The sequence below is a fragment of the Capricornis sumatraensis genome, chromosome 4 (genome assembly GCF_032405125.1).
Source record: "Capricornis sumatraensis isolate serow.1 chromosome 4, serow.2, whole genome shotgun sequence".
Taxonomy (NCBI): Eukaryota; Metazoa; Chordata; class Mammalia; order Artiodactyla; family Bovidae; genus Capricornis; species Capricornis sumatraensis.
Genome location: NC_091072.1, coordinates 132,972,093 through 132,989,417, shown reverse-complemented (window position 1 = coordinate 132,989,417; position 17,325 = coordinate 132,972,093). Strand labels below are relative to the sequence as shown.

General features: G+C 37.3%; 1 protein-coding gene across 3 annotated transcripts in view; it reads left to right on the top strand.

Moving 5' to 3' along the window:
- SLCO1C1 (solute carrier organic anion transporter family member 1C1) overlaps window positions 1–8,226 on the top strand; it is a 68,199-nt gene extending 59,973 nt beyond the window's left edge. For 2 of the 3 annotated variants that reach the window (XM_068970931.1, XM_068970930.1), the window contains 2 exons: window positions 6,355–6,472; window positions 8,004–8,226. In XM_068970931.1, coding sequence (XP_068827032.1) covers window positions 6,355–6,472; window positions 8,004–8,226 — 341 coding nt within the window. Of the gene's footprint in view, window positions 1–6,354; window positions 6,570–8,003 lie in introns of all 3 variants that reach the window. The other variant, XM_068970929.1, reaches the window with a different exon arrangement.
- Window positions 8,227–17,325: the final 9,099 nt, after the last annotated feature.

Below are 17,325 nucleotides of genomic sequence, written 5' to 3'. Positions count from 1 at the left end.
ATACAGAATTAATGGTTACCAGTGGTGGGGGGCAATATTGGAGTGAGGGAATGAGATACAAACTACTGGGTACAGGATAGGCTCAACGGTCTATTGCATAGCATGGGAAATATAGCCAATACTTTGTAAATACTGTAAATGAAAAGTAACCTTCAAAAAATAAAAATATAATTAAAAATGAAAAAATATCACAAAGTAAATGGAAAACTACATATAGTATTTTTTTTCAATCTATATAACAGATGAGTGGCTAACATCTTACATGGAGAATGCCTAGGTACTGAAAACAAAAATATCAAAGCTCTAAGAGAAAAGTGGCAGCGGTGGTTTAGTCGCGAAGTCGTGTCCGGCTCTTGCAACCCCATGGACTGTAGCCTGTAGGCTCCTCTGCCCATGGAATTCTCCAGGCAAGAATACTGGAGTGGGTTGCCATTTCCTTCTTCAGGGGATCTTCCCAATCCAGGAATTGATCCTGGGTCTCGTGTATTGCAGGCATATTCTTTACTGACTGAACTATGAGGGAAGCCCAAAAGCGGGTAAAAGATATAAACAACCATTTCACGGAAAAATAAATGGATACGTCTTAATATATAAAAAGATGGTCAAGGCCCCTCATAAGAAGAAGAATACAAACTAAAGCTATGCTAAGATACTGATTCTTACTTAACAGACAGGAAAATTACCAAATGTTGTTTGTAATGTATTATAATACAAATAGAAAATCGATACACTTATACATTGCTACTGTGAAAATTATACCTTTGCTGGAGGAGGACATTTGGCCATAACTAAAAAAAATTGCATCTAGATTTATCTTTTGACCTAGCAATCCTACTTCTACCTGCTGCTGCTGCTAAGTCACTTCAGTCGTGTCCAACTCTGTGCCACCCCATAGATGGCAGCCCACTAGGCTCCTCTGTCCCTGGGATTTTCCAGGCAAGAATACTGGAGTGGGTTGCCATTTCCTTCTCTAATGCAGGAAAGTGAAAAGTGAAAGTGAAGTTGCTCAGTCGTGTCCAACTCTTTGCGACTCCATGGACTGCAGCCTATCAGGCTCCTCCATCCATGGGATTTTCCAGGCAAGAGTACTGGAGTGGGGTGCCATTGCCTTCTCCCCTACTTCTAGCAATTGATACCAAAAAATGAGCTCGCAAAAGTTTGAACTGTAATCTTACAGGGGTCAAATCATTGTGGCATTATTTATAATATAAAAGGCTACAAGCAGTCTAAATGTACATCAATATGACACTGGTTAAATAAACTATAGTAAACCCACATAAGGGGATACTTTATAGCTGTATGGACAAATGGGGGAAAATCTCTAATGTTACCAAGTTTATTAGTCAGTACAGGCTGTCATAACAATACACCATGGACTGAGGGGCCTAAACAGTAGGAAGTTACTGCCTCATAGTTCTGAAGGCTGCCATGTCCAAGATCAATGTGCCAACAGACTGGTGTCTGGTGAGACCTCTCTTCCTGATGCATAGATGGCTACCTTCTCATGGTGCATTCACACAACCTTTTCTCTGTGCAAAGAGAGCAGTCTTTGGTGCCTCTTCCTCTTCTTATAAGGACAATATATACACTACAATGCATAAAATGGGCTTCCCAGATGGTGCTAGTGGTAAAGAACCTGTCTGCCAATGCAGGAGACATAAGAGACACAGGTTCGATTACTGGGTTGGAGAGATCCCCTGAAGGAGGGCATGGCAACCCACTCCGGTGTTCTTGCCTGAAGAATCCCATGGACAAGGGATCCTGGCAGGCTACAGACCATAGGGCTGCAAAAAGTCAGACATGACTGAAGGACTTAGCACACACGAATGTAGAAAATAGATAACTAACGAGAACCTGAGGGCTTCCATGATAGTTCAGTTGGTAATGACTGCCTGCAATGCAGGAGACCTCAGTTCAGTTCCTGGGTTGGGAAGATGCACTGCAGAAGGGATAAGCTACCTACTCCAGTATCCTTGGGCTTCTCTTGTGGCTCAGCTGGTAAAGAATCCTCCTGCAATGCGGGAGACCTGAGTTTGATCTCTGGGTTGGGAAAATACCCTGGAGAAGAGAACAGCTGTCCACTTCAGTATTCCGGCCTGGAGAATTCCATGGACTACAGTCCATGGGGTCATAAAGAGTAGGACATGACTGAATGACTTTCACTTTCAATGAGAACTTACTGTATAGCACAGATATACTGTATAGCAGATATACATACAGATATACTGTATATTCTGTATAGCACAGAACTTACTGTAGAACACTCTACTCAGTGCTCTGTGGTTACCTAAATGGGAAGAAAATCCAAAAAAGAGGGGATTGCCTGGAAAATCCCATGGACGGAGGAGCCTGGTGGGCTGCAGTCCATGGGGTCACTAAGAGTCGGACACGACTGAGCAACTTCAGTTTCACTTTCATGCACTGGAGAAGGAAATGGCACCCCACTCCAGTATTCTTGCCTGGAGAATCGCAGAGACAGGGGAGCCTGGTGGGCTGCCGTCTATGGGGTGGCACAGAGTCAGACACGACTGAAGCGACTTAGCAGCAGCAGCAGGGCTTCCCTGGTGGCTCAGAGGGTAAAGCATCTACCTGCAATGCAGGAGACCCAGGTTCAATCCCTGGGTTGGGAAGATCCCTTGGAGAAAGAAATGGCAACCCACTCCAATACTCTTTCCTGGAAAACCCCAAGGACAGAGGAGCCTGGTGGTCTACAGTCCACAGGATCGCAAAGAGTCGGACACGACTGAGCAACGTCACTTTTACTTTCATGTATACATACAGCTGATTCATTTTGCTATACAGCAGAAACTAGCACAACTTTGTACAGAAACTATATAATAATTTTTTTAATGGCAGCCTCCGTATCAGATTAGGGCTTCACTCTTACAAACTCATTTAACCTTATCTCCTTAATTATTTTGCTTCCACATGCAATCACATTGGGAGTTAAGGCTTCAACTTATAAATTATGGAAGGATACAATTCATATCAAATGATCTCCAGGATATGCAACTAAGTTTAAGAAAGCAAAATGTAGAAAATTGTATACAGTATGATGCATTTGGTGTAAGTATAAAAAGGTGAAAATATTATACACATACACAGGTATTGATATTTCCTCTTGTTAACAAGAAACAATGGAAGCATAAACTAAAAATGAATAATAATTTTTTCTAAAGTTGCCTGTTAGGGAAGAAAGAAAAAAACAGGGGGAGAGAACAGGATGGGAATGAGACTTTGTAAATATAGCTGCCATATAATTTTTAGTTTGAAAGAATACAAAAATTTTATATCATTTTAAATAATTAAAAGAACCAAAAAAATTCTTAAAACAAATCAAAACTAACTGTATATTACAGGGTGACACACCATATAGAAAAAACATAAAACTACATGAAAAACAGAATTACTATGAAATCCCCATTGCTTCAGTATATTTTATAGTATTGTTTTTAATAGTAACTTTAGCATTGTTATGTTAAAACTATTATATATTTTAAGATAAAGCAGATGTTATGTTAATATCATTAGGAATCAATATTTTCAGCATAATAGAAAAGTGATAAAAAGCATAAAATATTGTAAGTAAAATTCATTAATTTAAACTTAAGATGTCAATATGAACTCATATAGTTTTATTTTAAAATAATGTGTATTTTATCACTGTGTCTCCTGAAAAATCTAGAATCTATTTAACCCAGGAGAAATGAGCACCCATAGCAATGAATCCATGGTATCTAAATATCATTCCGCAATAAATAAACCATAGGACCTTGGAAAACTGACCAAGGTCTAGGTTAGAAAATACATAACATGATTGTGGGACAACTTTTGGTGCAAGAAAGTGAGAAAGCTATCAAAGGGATATATCCAAAGGACACAGGAACAATCTGAGGACCTTGGTCCAAGGTGAGATAATTTCAAAATAATAAATAAAAATACTATTATATTGATATATAATAATCATTATAATAGCTCCAGTGTCTCAAAATACATTGAATATAAAAAAAGATATAAATTTGTAATGATACCTAAGTAATTTTGAAGAATACTAGGACACTAACTCATTATTCTTAAAACAGGAAAGAATTGAACATTTCCCCTGCCTTCCTTCTACTAATTGTATTTCAAAGTAACCAAGTAAACAATGATGAAGATAAGTTCTTTTATAGAGAAATCTTAAGTTATTTACATAAGAAATAATGTAATTTTGAGAAATCTGTTTTGCAAACATCAATATTTGCTAAAAGCTATAAGTGAAAATGAATGAAAATTTTAATAATGGAGGGCATAGCGTGAACCTCATTTTCATTTTAACATTACTGCGAGTGGCAAGTAAGTGGAAAGTGTCTCCTGTCTGAACACAAATCACCTATGTCTTGTTCCTGCCTGAGTCAATACTGGCCTACCAAATTATTGGGAAAATGAAGGATAGGGGAACAAAGCAAATAATCTTATGAAACAATCATTCAAATCCAGACTGTGGCACATTCTACAGGACATATGTCTTTCTTCAAAAGTCATTACTATAAAAAAAAAATATGTTAGGAAAGAAGCTGATATAAAGAGCCATTTAGGTAAATTTAATGTGTCTACCTTGGTTTGAATTCTGGTTAGAATGAACCAGTTCTAAAGACATTTAGAAAAGTTTGAAAGTGAAGACATTTAGAAAAGTTTGAATATGAGTTCAATAGTATTAAAAAATTATTTTAATATGTGTTATGTGTTAAATGGCATAGTGATTTTTTTAATTATGGGGTTTTAATTTTATGTTTATTATATTTATATATATATTTTTTAATTTTTTGGCCAAGCTACACAGCATGTGGGGTCTTAATTCCCCGACCAGAGATCAAACCCACATGCCCTGCATTGGAAGTGCAGAGTCTTAACCAAGAGACCACCAAGGAAGTTCCCATAGTGATATGTTTAAAAAATCCTGTCAGTCAGAGATGTGTTCTGAAATACATGCAAGGAGAATTACTTAGTATCTGAGATATCTCTTAAAATGTTACTTTTAGAAAGTTTCTGGATGGACAATAGATTGAGGGACTGAAGAAATATGACACAGAAATAACAAAATTTTAATAATTGCTAAAGTTAGTGATGGTACATAAAGTTGCACTATATCATACTCTCCATAATTTTGTGAAGGTTTGAAATTTTGCCTTTATGAAAATTTTAAAACATACAGAAGATGACAAGTATTTGAGTACTCAGGAATGTCCTCATGTTATTAAGAGCAATGTAAAGTTATTAATAGTTATCACCTAAATGTTTTTAGGGAGAATGTATATAAAAAGAATTTTTATTTATGATGTCAAATAATCCAAATTAACCATTCAACTTTATCAATATAAGCTTTACCATGTAGCTTTACTTCATCAATATAAGCTTTACCATATAGCTTTTAGTGATTGTGTTTATGGGACTCTATGCAAAATAAAAGTTTAGGCAGTTAGTTCTTTTTTGAATCTGGAATTCTTGTGGTACAAAGAGGGAGTTGTTACTTAGTTGCTGTCAGGTCTGACTCTTTTGCGACCTCTGCCAGGCTCTTCTATCCATGGAATTTCTCAGACAAGAATACTAGAGTTGGTTACTATTCCCTTCTCCAGGGGATCTTCCCAACCCAGGGATCAAACCTCCGTCTCCTGCATTGGCAGACAGATTCTTAACCACTGAGCCTCCAGGGAAGCCTTTACAAAGAGTTGAGAAACTCTTGCAAATCATTTCCTTTGTAAATGTATGTTTTCCTTACAAAAGGGAAACTTATGCTCTGTCTTCAGAGCTTCTTCTCTGACTTCTGCCTCTCAAAATTATCAGCTCAAAATAATCTTTATACCAGTGGCATATTCTGGTCTCCTGGAGAGGCCCAACTATTTCCAAAGAAGTGAATTTGGGACAGAATGTGGTTTCTGAGAGTCATTCTTTGTTCAGTTCAGTTCAATTCAGTTCCATCGCGCAGTCGTGTCCGACTCTCTGTGACCCCATGAATCACAGCACGCCAGGGCTCCCTGTCCACCACCAACACCCAGAGTTCACTCAAACTCATGTCCATTGAGTCAGTGATGCCATCAAGCCATCTCATCCTCTGTCATCCCCTTCTCATCCTGCCCTCAATCCCTCCCAGCATTAGGGTTTTTTCCAATAAGTCAACTCTTCGCATGAGGTGGCCAAAGTATTGGAGTTTCAGCTTCAGCATCATTCCTTCCTATAAACACCCAGGACTGATCTCCTTTAGGATGGACTATTTCCAAAGAAGTGCATTTGGGACAGAATGTGGTTTCTGTGAGTCATTCTTTGTAGGCTAACCAAGAAGATATTTTTAAAGGCATATATTTGTTTTTCTCACAGCAGGAATCCCATCTCCCATATATTTTGGAGTTCTGATTGATACTTCATGCCTCAAGTGGGGATTTAAAAGATGTGGAAGTAAAGGATCCTGTAGATTGTATGATTCAAATGCTTTCAGGTACCGTATCAAACTCTTTCCTAAATCTCATTGCTACCAAATGCCAGGTTTGCAAGAGGCAACTGGCATGAATAATCCTCACATAGTTTCATCTTTTGTAAAGAAAAGGAGAATCTAATCCAGAAGTTTGTTCTGTTTTATAGAATAATTCTATTATTATCTGACCATTTGGCTAGATCTTTTTTTTTTCCTTCATTCTTAATCTTGACTCCCATCATTTAAAAAAGATAAGACAGAAGATTTCAGAATAGAGTAGGATTTTCAAAGTTTATGCACACAACTCATTTAATTCTTTGAAACTCAGAAGCATTTAGATTTAGGTCACATTTGGGGTTTAATTCTTTTCTACCCCCCCCCCAAACTGAGCCAAACTGTCCCATTTACGTCAGCTATAATCCCCCTGGGCAAGATTTGGATTTGGCTCTAAATATGTCCGGCTTTTATTGCCAAACTGATGTTCAATTATTCCAGTACTTGAAATGCATAAAAGTAAAAGGTTTTCTCTATGTGTGTACGGGGTTGAGGGCATGGATTTTTCACTATCGTATCATTCAGTGCAATTCAGCAAACATTTAGTCCCCTTATTGCTTAAAGCAATGCTTCAGTGGCTTAAAAACAAGAAGGACTTTTTTTTTTTCAATTTACATGCTGAGTACTCTCTAGAAAAATAAACTTAGTGCTAAACCCTGTAAGTTGGAAGTTGGATGTGAATTGAGCTGACCATCTCAAATAAATTTGCTTGACTTAATAGGCTTTGATGATATGTGAGAAATTTATGTTGGTCTTTGAAAGGGACCTGATCTATGAGGAAAATTGGCAGTTTATTCACATTTACGTGGGCTATATTTTACTGTAAAGACAGTGTAACTCAGAGATTATGAGTGTACATACACGCTGACCAGCATGAATAATTCAACCTGTGCTTTCAGCCCTTCATGTCTCATGATCTAATAGAACTAAGGCTTCTAGTGGAAGAACCTGCTGTAAACCTCTGGTTTGCTTAGGTCACTCTAGTGTACTGAGACCTCCAATTCCCCCTTAATGTTACTTCTTGCAGTTTTTCTGTAGGAGTGAATTTGGCCAAGTTTCAAGGGGAGGATAACCATATAATTTATCATTCAAATCTGGATATTTTTGACAAGGAAAGAAGGCAGATTACCCTGGGACAACACTAGCTTATGCTAGCTTATGCTGGGACTGTTCTAAGCAAACAGGTAATAAGGAAATAAGTTACAGAGAGGATAGAAAGGATTATATAATTAGCAGTAGCTGAAAATGATGGTGCTACTAAAAGTTTGCTTTATATTAGCTTACTGCCTTCAATAGTCTGTCAGATGTTCACAGAAAGGCCTTTTATAGCCACTGAATCAGCATTCTTAAAGAAAACCATCCTAATGATAGTTTTATTGATATTGATTGATTTCACTGATACTGATTGATTTCATTGATATTGATATTTTTGGATATTACTATATTTTATTTAAAATTGGATAGCTACAATAATTAAGACTGATATTCTGTCTTCTTCTAGACGTATATACCTGGGACTAACCATGATGCTTGGCATAATGTCCATTTTCCTAAGTACTGCAGTGCTTTTCACTTTAAAGAAAAATTATGTTTCAAAACACAGAAGTTTCAGAACCAAGAGAGAAAGAACAATGGTGTCAACAAGAATCAGGAAGGAGAATTGTACCACAAATGATCATTTGCTACAACCCAACTATTGGCCAGGCAAGGAAACACAACTTTAGAAAAATGGTGGTGACTTGAAGCCATGTTTTCTGATTTCTGGAAATTCTGCATACCAATTTTAATCAGAAGGGTTTTAAATGTGAGAATTCTTTCTCCTTTCAAAAAGCTGTCTACTTTGTTTTTGATACTGTACCTGATAACAAATATAATTAGTCATGTTGTAGAAGGTGTAGATGGTAAAGTTAATCTTAAATATTTTAATTTATAAACAAATTCCTTATATTATTTACTCATTCTGCTGAATTTTGCCTGTGCCCATTGATATATTAGCTATACTTCTAGTAGAACAATTGTCAATATAATTTAATGGCTGTATGTAATTTCCAAACTGACATACTTGCCTAGGATAAGAGAATACTTAAGAAAAAAAAATTAAACATCTTGTTTGTGTGTTCAGTCACTCACTTGTGTCTGACTCTCTGCAACCCCACAGACTGTAGCCTGCCAGGCTCCTCCGGTCCATGGAATTTTCCAGGCAAGAACTCTAGAGTAGGTTGCCATCATTTCCTACTCCAGGGGATCTTCCTGACCCAGGGACTGAACCTGTGTCTCTATTGTCTCCTGCATTGGCAGACAGATTCTTTACTACTAGCACCACCTACCTAAGAAACATCATCCTTCAAATATTAACCTGATGATGGTGTTTGGATAGAGTAAGAACACGTGGAGGAAGATTTCTTTTTAAGCTTCTTTCTTTTGAAATACAGTAACTGATATAGGTTACTATATCAATCTATATAGTATCTATTTGCTCTATCATTGCAAATGATCTTGGAGGATTCGAATTTTGAATTACTAACTCTTCTGCTGTTCATTATTTCTACTTTTTGTGTGAGATTTTTTTTTAAGTGACTGTAGTTGTGAAGTAATAAAATTGATATGCTTTCTTGTCCTTCTATGAATTTAATGGAGTAAAAAATATTGTTAATACTGCCCACATTTTAAAGTATATAAGTAACTCCAGACTTATGACTGTGACATGGTACTGATATATATTTGAAAGTGAATTTCTGAAAATCTACAATGAACTTACATATTATGATAGGAACACAGAGTGATGGGTTGAGTGGTGGTAGGTATGATCCCTTTTGGTGCCCTTCCTGGCATCCATCTCAAGGTTTCTGGATGGGGTGGTACCACTGGTACACCCTGCCATATAGTTCTCTGTCTGCAACTGAAAAAGTCAAGCCAGGCATTTCTTCTTGACTGGCTTCCTGGTCTTCCTCTCACTAAAACCAGCAGATTCAGCAGTCCACCATCTTTAATATTCAGCTCTGCTATGTGTTACGTCTTTCTTCCTCTATCACAACTGCAGCCTAGGAGGGACCTGACCTTCCCAAGGAAAACAGACTTAGGTAGATCCACCCCTCCCCACAAGTCAAGTCATGAAATTATGCCACAATTCTTAGCAGCCTTCAGAAAACACAAACAGGGCAGTCCCAACGACATGTCTTTTTGAGACATTTCTTAGGAGACCAAGTTAAACAAAAAGGTCCAGCTGAGAAATGCAGTCACCTTACACAGTTCAAGGATCATATAGTATAGGCAAAAGGGTTTATAGTCTCTAAATTTCCCCCCTTATGTACCAGTCCTGAGAATAAGATGAATGGAAAAAACCAGAGATGAAAAGTGTGGGGATGGAGAACAGAAAAAACTTCTTTAAATATATATTATTTTTTCCCTTTTATTTGAATTGGTGGTACAAGATTATTTCCTATTTTGCTATTTTTTAAAATGAACATAGACTGGTTTTGTTTCTAGAAGGCCTACTTCTGCTGCTGCTGCACTAATTTGTGAGCAAAAATCCCTTTTGTTGTCTCAGTATCAGTCTTACCCATAACAAATATTTACTGAATGGGTGAGTAGGTACACTTGTCAAGAGTTTTCTTTGTAGAGATGTAATTAAAATTCAAGTTCCTCATCCTGTCTCCCACATCCTCTTTATTTTTCAAAGCCTTTGTAGCAATATCCTGAAAAATAACTTCTTTGCAAGTAAATTTCTAAACAGGATCCTATCCAATGTACTCTTGAATGACTTGAAAAATAAAAATTAGCATAAAGGATACTTATAATGACTTTTTCATAAAAACACCAACTGTCAACAAAAAGCATAGTTTTATGCATACCCATTACTTGAACAGTAGAATTATACATACTAAATTTAGCTGTATGGTATAGGAAGGTATCATTTAGGGTCAAAGTAAATTTAGTAAAAGGAACCTTGATGTTTTAGATGAGTAAATTCATCTGACAGAAGTAAAGAGATTTTTTTATGGCTCAGAAAATAAATGATTTTTTTTTTGACAAATCAAACCCCATTTCAGAGATCAAAAAAATTCTTTCAGCCCCAGGGCCAAATATTAGAGGTAAGGCCTTGACAGATGTGTGGAATCCCACAATTGCACCACTTTATTCATTTACTGTACATTCGTGATCCCTGGAGGTCACCAGTACCTCAAAAGAACATCTGATTCACTCTAACCTTCAGACAGGTAATGTTCCAGCAGTATAACTTTATAAATGGAGTGAATTAAATTGAATTAAATAATTTGCTCAAGGTGGAGGCAGTCACAATAATGCTGGCTTCTTCCATTATATTACAATACCTCTAGAGCAAGTAATAAAAGCAAAAAATATAAAACACCTAAAAATAGCTGGAAGAATGTTGTGACCATGCAAATTTAAGAAATCTTCACTTACTGTAAATTTGTAGACATAAAAGGAGACTGAAAGAGTAAATTGACTGTAACATATCTGGCTATAATTGTTATAACAATTTTAAGTGTAACAATTAATATTAATTAATTAAGCACTCTCTTTACCTGTGCTAAATGCTTTAGACACATTATCTCAATTTCAAAGGTCAAAATAACTTATGTGTTAGGTGTGAGTACTGATATGAAGTTTCAGAGGAAGCTTAGAGAGTTTTAGTGACTCTTCCAAGGGCAAGGTGTTCTCATAGATGGTAAAGCCAAGATTAAATCTGAGGTTGATCAAATTCAAACAGCTATGTTGCTGCTGCTGCTGCTACTAAGTCGCTTCAGTTGTGTCCAACTCTGTGCAACCCCATAGACGGCAGCCCACCGGCTCCCCCGTCCCTGGGATTCTCCAGGCAAGAACACTGGAGTGGGTTGCCATTTCCTTCTCCAATGCATGAAAGTGAAAAGTGAAAGTGAAGTCGCTCAGTCGTGTCCAACTTGTAGCGACCCCATGGACTGCAGCCCAAATAGACTGCTGAACCACGAATAGATGCCGGGATTCTTGACCTCCAGAGGAGAAGAATTCAATCCGGGGCCAGAGACGAGGCTTGATCGTTCAGAGCTTTTGTGCAATAGAGTTTTATTAAAGTATAAAAGGGATAGAGAAAGCTTCTGACATAGACATCAGAAGGAGGCAGAAAGAGTACACCCCCTTGCTAGTATTAGCAACGGAGTTATATACCTCTTAATTAGTTATTACAATGAATCAAAAGAATGTCTGGAGGTTGTAAAGATCTAACTAGACCCATTTCCATAATTTACATTTTAAGATAGCAGGATTAGCCAGAAGGTTTTCAGGAAAGAGAAACTGTCCTCAAGCAGGATACATTGTTGTTGTATAATCCCTAGTACAGAATTTAAACTGAGTTGTGTAACTGAATAAGACTAGAAGGAACTGGCCCTGGCTAAAGCTGAAACTCCAGTACTTTGGCCACCTCATGCGAAGAGCTGACTCATTAGAAAAGACTCTGATGCTGGGAGGGATTGGGGGCAGGAGGAGAAGGGGACGACAGGGGATGAGATGGCTGGATGTCATCACAGACTCAATGGATGTGAGTCTGAGTGAACTCTGGGAGTTGGTGATGGACAGGGAGGCCTGGCGTGCTGCAATTCATGGGGTCGCAAAGAGTTGGACATGACTGAGCGACTGAACTGAACTGAACTGAGAAGGAACTGGAAATCCATTCCAATATTCTTGCCTAGAGAATCCCATGGACGGAGGAGCCTGGTGGGCTACAGTCCATGGGGTCGCAAAGAGTCAGACACGACTAAGCGATTTCACTTTCACTTTCAAAGAATGTAGACAAAAAAAAGTTTATCCTTTCCTCTCTCTTTAGAATTCCACACCCCTATCTCCATTTCGAGAGCCTGAGACCCCTTTATCCTCCTTGGGGACCCTGGACTTCTTATCAATCTGCCTAGGAACTGACTCTCTCAGCTCCTAAATTGTTGTCTTCCACTAACTTCCAAAATCACTGCAGATGGTGACTGCGGCCATGAAATTAAAAGACGCTTACTCCTGGGAAGAAAAGTTATGACCAACCTAGATAGCATATTCAAAAGCAGAGACATTACTTTGCCGACTAAGGTCCGTCTCGTCAAGGCTATGGTTTTTCCTGTGGTCATGTATGGATGTGAGAGTTGGACTGTGAAGAAGGCTGAGCACTGAAGAATTGATGCTTTTGAACTGTGGTGTTGGAGAAGACTCTTGAGAGTCCCTTGGACTGCAAGCAGATCCAACCAGTCCGTTCTGAAAGAGATCAGCCCTGGGATTTCTTTGGAGGGAATGATGCTAAAGCTGAAACTCCAGTACTTTGGCCACCTCATGCGAAGAGTTGACTCATTGGAAAAGACTCTGATGCTGGGAGGGATTGCGGGCAGGAGGAGAAGGGGACGACAGAGAATGAGATGGCTGGATGGCGTCACTGACTCGATGGACGTGAGTCTGAATGAACTGCGGGAGTTGGTGATGGACAGGGAGGCCTGGTGTGCTGTGATTCATAGGGTCGCAAAGAGTCGGACATGACTGAGTGACTGAACTGAACTGAACTTTGCTGAAAGTCAATTTTGCACATGGACGTTAGAGAAGTTTTAGCATACTAAATCATGTACATAGTTAAAAAAATCAAATGATTTAAAATGAGAAGTAAACAGTCCTCCACACCACCTTCACTTCTGTTCCTCAAGAGAATTACTTCCAACTAGTTTGGTTTGTTGGTTTTCCTGATGGTGACTTCCATTATCTTTAAATAGTATGCATACACCACTTTCTTGAGTTATTATTGCAGGCAATGTTTATTGACTGATTATGTCAGTGTTCTATTAGATTAGAACTAATTTCACTTACTCATCCCTCAGTAATCTCTACATAGTGAGGTCACTATTTTAGTTTCCTCAAATATCACATTGATACCATCATTTCTTATTTAATAAACATTGAGTATTATAATTTTCCCCATTCTACAAAATGAAGACCTTAGAGATCCCCTCCCTTCCCTTTATATCTGCAAACTCTGGTATATCTTTCTGTTAGCTCTACCTCTATTTTCACATTGTTAAAATGTCAACTCTGCAACTGTTACACATAGGAAAGGCTTGAAGTTTACAATCACGATCAATGTCAACATTATCTACTGTTGAAGTCATGAAATCTACCATTAAGAAAAAAATTAAAAAGAAGGAAAAACATATTTAATGAGGACCTACTATGAACCGGCCTAATGGTAGCATATTTAAATATTATTAAGTGTGATGTTTAAAACTGTTTCATGTTTGAAAACTGTTTTATGTTAGCTCTCTTATGTTTGCAGAATCTCGGATTCTTTGATGTGATGCTATAGATTGCCAATCTCTAAAGGGAGTGTGCATTTCAAATTTATTTGGCATTAAATCCACAGCTTTATTAACAAGTCTTGGACCTGACTAATCTTCCATACAATATATTTGGAAAACACTTTATCCCCCTCTTTATTAAAAATGTTGCTATCTTTGTCAGCTTCTGGTATCAAATTATGCAGTTTTATAAAATTAACTAGAGAACTACCTTGTTTTTAAATGCCTGGAAAAGATTTTGTAGTACAGGAACTATCTGCTGCTCTTACATTTTAGGCTTTTCTGAGAAATAATACCTTGAAAAGTTGTGTATTGGTTATTGTAGCTTTTCCTAAAAAAATTATTTACTGATTTCAACTTTCAACATTTATAATTTTTCTAGAAAAATCTTCTAGGTTTTCAAAAGGCATTTTTAACATTGTAAGCTTAGGGAAATTAAGATAATTATTATGCTTTTCCTATTCTTAATTTTGTATATTTGGATTTGTCTTTTTTGCATATTGTGCTTGCCAGGAACTTGTTTCACTGGACTTTTCAAAGAAAGAGCATTTGGATTCTGTCTCCCTGCTACTTAATTAATTTTTTTTCCTTCTACTTTGTTTATGCATGCTTAACAAAAACACACACAACTATTTACCTAAAAAAAATTTACTTACCTAAATACTTGATGAGTAGCCATATAACTGTATGATCTAGCTTTGAAAATTTAACATGCCTTAATCTTCAGTTTTAAGGCATGTTAAATTTTCTAAGCTAGAGGAACCAGAGATCAAATTGCCAACATCCGCTAGATCATGGAAAAAGCAAGAGAATTCCAAAAAAACATCTGTTTCTGTTTTATTGACTATGCCAAAGCCTTTGACTGTGTGGATCACAATAAACTGTGGAAAATTCTGAGAGAGATGGGAATACCAGACCACCTGACCTGCCTCTTGAGAAATCTGTATGCAGGTCAGGAAGCAACAGTTAGAACTGGACATGGAACAATAGACTGGTTCCAAATAGGAAAAGGAGTACATCAAGGCTGTATATTGTCACCCTGCTTATTTAACTTCTATGCAGAGTACATCATGAGAAACGCTGGGCTGGAAGAAACACAAGCTGGAATCAAGATTGCTGGGAGAAATATCAATAACCTCAGATATGCAGATGACATCACCCTTATGGCAGAAAGTGAAGAGGAACTAAAAAGCCTCGATGAAAGTGAAAGTGGAGAGTGAAAAAATTGGCTTAAAGCTCAATTTTCAGAAAACAAAGATCATGGCATCAGGTCCCATCACTTCATGGGAAATAGATGGGGGAACAGTGGAAACAGTGTCAGACTTTATTTTGGGGGGCTCCAAAATCGCTGCAACGGTGACTGCAGCCATGAAATTAAAAGACGCTTACTCCTTGGAAGAAAAGTTATGACCAACCTAGATAGTATATTCAAAAGCAAAGACATTGCTTTGCTGACTAAGGTCCTTCTAGTCAAGGCCATGGTTTTTCCTGTGGTCATGTATGGATGTGAGAGTTGGACTATGGAGAAAGCTGAGTGCCAAAGAATTGATGCTTCTGAACTGTGGTGTTGGAGAAGACTCTTGAGAGTCCCTTGGACTGCAAGGAGATCCAACTAGCCGATTCTGACGGAGATCAGCCCTGGGATTTCTTTGGAGGGAATGATGCTAAAGCTGAAACTCCAGTACTTTGGCCACCTCATGTGAAGAGTTGACTCATTGGAAAAGACTCTGATGCTGGGAGGGATTGGGGGCAGGAGGAGAAGGGGACGACAGAGGATGAGATGGCTGGATGGCATCACTGACTTGATGGAAGTGAATCTGAGTGAACTGCAGGAGTTGGTGATGGACAGGGAGGCCTGGCGTGCTGCAATTCATGGGGTCACAAAGAGTCTGACACGACTGAGCGACTGAACTGAACTGAATCTTCAGTTTTGTTCATAATAGAAAGTTTTGCCATACTGCAGTACCCAGAATATTATCCTGTTTACAAATGCATTCTTGATTTTCTATTCGATTCAGAGTTCCTATTTTCTCTAAAAGTAGAATGATTTAAAGTTTCCCTGTGTTTGACTATTTCAGTTTAAATTTAAGATTTTAGATTAACTAACTACATTTATAATTAGGGAATGCTGCTACTGCTGCTAAGTCACTTCAGTCGTGTCCGACTCTGTGCGACCCCATAGATGGCAGCCCACCAGGCTCACCTGTCCCTGGTATTCTCCAGGTGAGAACACTGGAATGGGTTGCCATTTCCTTCTCCAATGCATGAAAGTGAAACTTGAAAGTGAAGTCGTTCAGTCGTGTCCAACTTGTAGCGACCCCATGGACTGCACCTACCAGGCTCCTCCATCCATAGAATTTTCCAGGCAAGAGTACTGCAGTGGGGTGCCATTGCCTTCTCCAATTAGGGAATGTAGCCCACTCAATTTATTATTTTGGAAATTTGAGGATTTAAGGCCGTCATCAATATTTGAAAATGTTCAGATTTTGAAAATAAAGTATGTTTATTGATTATAGAGGATACTACTACATATATATTTACCAAACCAAACAATTTCACTACTCACATCTTTTGATACTTATTTTCTTTCCTGTTTTCTCTTCAAAAATTTAGAGTTACAATATGTCAAAATCTCCCAATTATGATTGAATGACTTTTTGTGAATTACTTCTACTTTTAAAAAGGCTTTATTCATAGAATTGAACATTATGTTTCAGAACTATTATAATATATATATTTGATTATTAAAACTTTGCCATAGTTAATACTTTGACTTTTATTTTTAAATAATTATCTTCATGAATTAATATTGCCATTTCTGCTTTATTATGTTTACTTGATATATCTTTGGTCCTTCCTTTATTTTTAAAAGTTTTCTGTATTTTGTTTAACATTAGACATTTGTTAACAGTTCCAAATTGAATTTTATTTTCACTTAAATTTTTTTCCTATCAACAAGTCATTTAATTATCACATTTGTTTGGTTTTAGTTTCATTATATTATTCATTAAATTGTCCCTTATGCTTTCCTTACATTCTTTCATATGCTATATGCATTATATTTTTGCTTTTATTTCTCAGCAATATAGAAGTTACAGCCACTTTTTTAGCAGTCTGGAAAATATTCTGCAATTGGTTAACCCAAAATTATAAAAATATACATTGATATCATTCCCCTCTTTTAAAAATACCAAGAATCAGACAATAAATGTTGTCTATTGACTTTCTTCATGTAAGATTAAATATTCAAAATGTTAAGTTTAAAAGACTTAAATGTAAGACCTGAAACCATAAAGCTCTTAGAAGAAAAATAGGGATCAGCTCCTTGACATTATCATGGCACGGTTTTCTAGATTCGCACCAAAAACAAGCACAACAATAGCAAAAGTAAATTTGTGGGACTACATAAAACTAAAAAGCTACTGCACAGCAAAGGAGACCCTCAACAAAATGAGAATGCAGCCTATGGAGTGGAAGAAAATAATTACAAATCATGTAAGCAGTAAA